The sequence below is a fragment of the Propithecus coquereli genome, unplaced genomic scaffold (assembly GCF_000956105.1).
Source record: "Propithecus coquereli isolate 6110/MARCELLA unplaced genomic scaffold, Pcoq_1.0 Scaffold540, whole genome shotgun sequence".
Classification (NCBI taxonomy): Eukaryota; Metazoa; Chordata; class Mammalia; order Primates; family Indriidae; genus Propithecus; species Propithecus coquereli.
The window spans coordinates 11,279-13,454 of NW_012151286.1; the positions used below are offsets into that span (position 1 = coordinate 11,279).

The 2,176-nt window shown below is 55.4% G+C and overlaps 1 protein-coding gene across 1 annotated transcript in view; it reads right to left on the reverse strand.

Annotated features, from left to right (window-relative positions):
- The window catches only part of LOC105820846 (carboxylesterase 1E-like), a gene marked incomplete at its 3' end in the record, with an annotated part of 35,897 nt that overhangs the window by 8,957 nt on the left and 24,764 nt on the right, over positions 1-2,176 (reverse strand). The window contains exon 7 of the mRNA XM_012657419.1: positions 818-1,059. Coding sequence (XP_012512873.1) covers positions 818-1,059 — 242 coding nt within the window. The remainder of the gene's footprint in view (positions 1-817; positions 1,060-2,176) is intronic.

A 2,176-nucleotide genomic window follows, 5' to 3' on the forward strand; every position in this document is an offset into this window, starting at 1 on the left:
GCAAGTACAAGGCCTTTCTCTGCCCTTGGGATGCACATCTACCACCCAGACTGCTTCCTCCAGGGCCTGAGAGGCCTCTCTATTAAGCGCAAACCTTCAGGGAGGCAACCCTGGGTCTCCCTCCCAGTCCTGTGCAAAGATTCCAGCCTCACTTCCGGGAGGGCCTCACTTTAGTCTACACCACGGCCTCCTGTTTCTCCTCCAGATGAGGGGGACTCACACATCCAGGTGGTCGAGCCTCACGGACTAACCACCCCAACTCCGCACCCCACAGGGCTTTCCCTCAGCACAGCCGGGCTTTAGGACAGCCCCAGCCTTTGTTTCAGGGATTCAGGGCCTGTCCACACTGGACAACTCCCTACTGCAATCCTGTTACTGAATAAAACCTGTCCTATGGCTCTAACTGGGGTTGGCTTTGTCTATGTTGGACGAGAAGGAAGTCTTTCTGCACGTTTAGATTCAATCTTAACTCAAGGAGAACCAACTGGCTCTGAATCTCTCCAGAGACACGACTGAGAGCGTGCGTGGAGATTCATGGAAAACTGCGCACCAGGCCCAAGGTGAGAAGCCTCCACCCAGGCCTGACTCGCCTCAACTCCCGAGCTCCCTCCCCGTTCCAGGCTCCTCCGTTTCCATCTGCATAACCGTTACCTCCACAGGCCCTCCCAGCACGGACACTGCAGGATTCTTTCATTGCAAGATGATCAAAGAGTGTTGGGGAGAGGAGTTCTCAGGGCCGTGGCACCCCGGTCACAGCTGGGCCATCCCAGAGAAGGTTTCCATGGAAATGACATCTTGTGAGGGAGGGGACAGATGCCCTGGACTCAGATCGGGCCTTGGAGAAGGACGGACGTCTATGACCAGAGCTGGGAGGGCTGACGGGGAGAGCGGAGAGTCTAAGAGGCTGCACGTGCTCACCGTTGGGATGATCCAGCCAAACTCCTGCTTGTTGATGCCGACGATGTAGGGGACGGTATTGAAATTCTTCTCGGCCAGAATCTCTTCGGGGGTTTTGGGCAGCAGCACGCCATCCAGCACCGTGGGCACGAAGGGGTGACTCTGGGGAAGAGAGCAGGGCAGTGTCTGAGCCTCCCCCTCCCCAGGCAACACCCCCGTGCCCGCTCTGTCTGAGGGTGAGGGCAGCACATGGACCTGTGTGGCCCCAGGCAATGGCCCCAGAAGCTCCTAACAAAGCGGGCAACGTCTGTGTGACCCCAGAGGGCAGAACTTCAACCCGGGGCTGGCAGTGGGAAAGTGGCAAATCTTGACTCAAATCAAAACACATGTGTTACATAATATGTATCAGTGTTATATATTTCAGTCTGAAGCATGCGTGTGTTCTGTAAGTCTGTCTGCGGGAGACCCTGGTCATTCACGGCAGCCGGGTGGTGTCACGCAGAGCTGCGCTGAGTGCCGGATGCGCGAACGCTGAGTCGCCGCTGGAAGGGGAAACGCAGGGCAGGTCCTGGGAGCCTCTGCTCACAGTGTATTAACTTTATTTTGTGTGTGAGTTTCTGTTTAAAGCCTTTTTATGTAACAGATATTTCTTTAAAGAATTGTTCTATGGAGCATTTATTTGTAATAAACACCACCCAGGAAGGCCTTCACTTTCCTGGCCCTGAGTAACATCACTGGAAATATCTTTTGCTTTCACCCCACAGCGGTGCCGTCCGCTGTGCTTTCTACAGAATCCCTCATCGTGTCATGAGTCCGCCAATGTGGCTGCTTTTCCATCCTTGCCGCAGCTCATCACACACGGCAGATTCTCCCACTGTCCACACTGGCCTCAGGTGTTGGGGGGCAGCTTCCTCCCCTCGTACTGGGGGTTCCGTCCTGTTCACTCACCGACTCTGAGCTCTCGGCCACAGCACTACGGTCCATTGCGCAACCGAGCTCGTCTGCCGCGTGTATTTTCCCCGTCACACGCGTCACAGCGTTCCTGAGCTTAGGAACACGAGGCAGCAGTGCAGCACTGCTCTCAGGGACGTTTGAAACAGCGCGATCTCTAACTAACACGAAGCGCAAAATGCAAACACTGCGGCACTACACGGACTGTGGACAGGACGCTTGGTCATAGGAGAGGAAACACAGGAAGACAGAGCATCGGCTCGTTTGATCCCTTTGACACACTGAGGTTTCCAGGGCCTGGGTCTGTTCCGCACAAGCCAATGAGTGA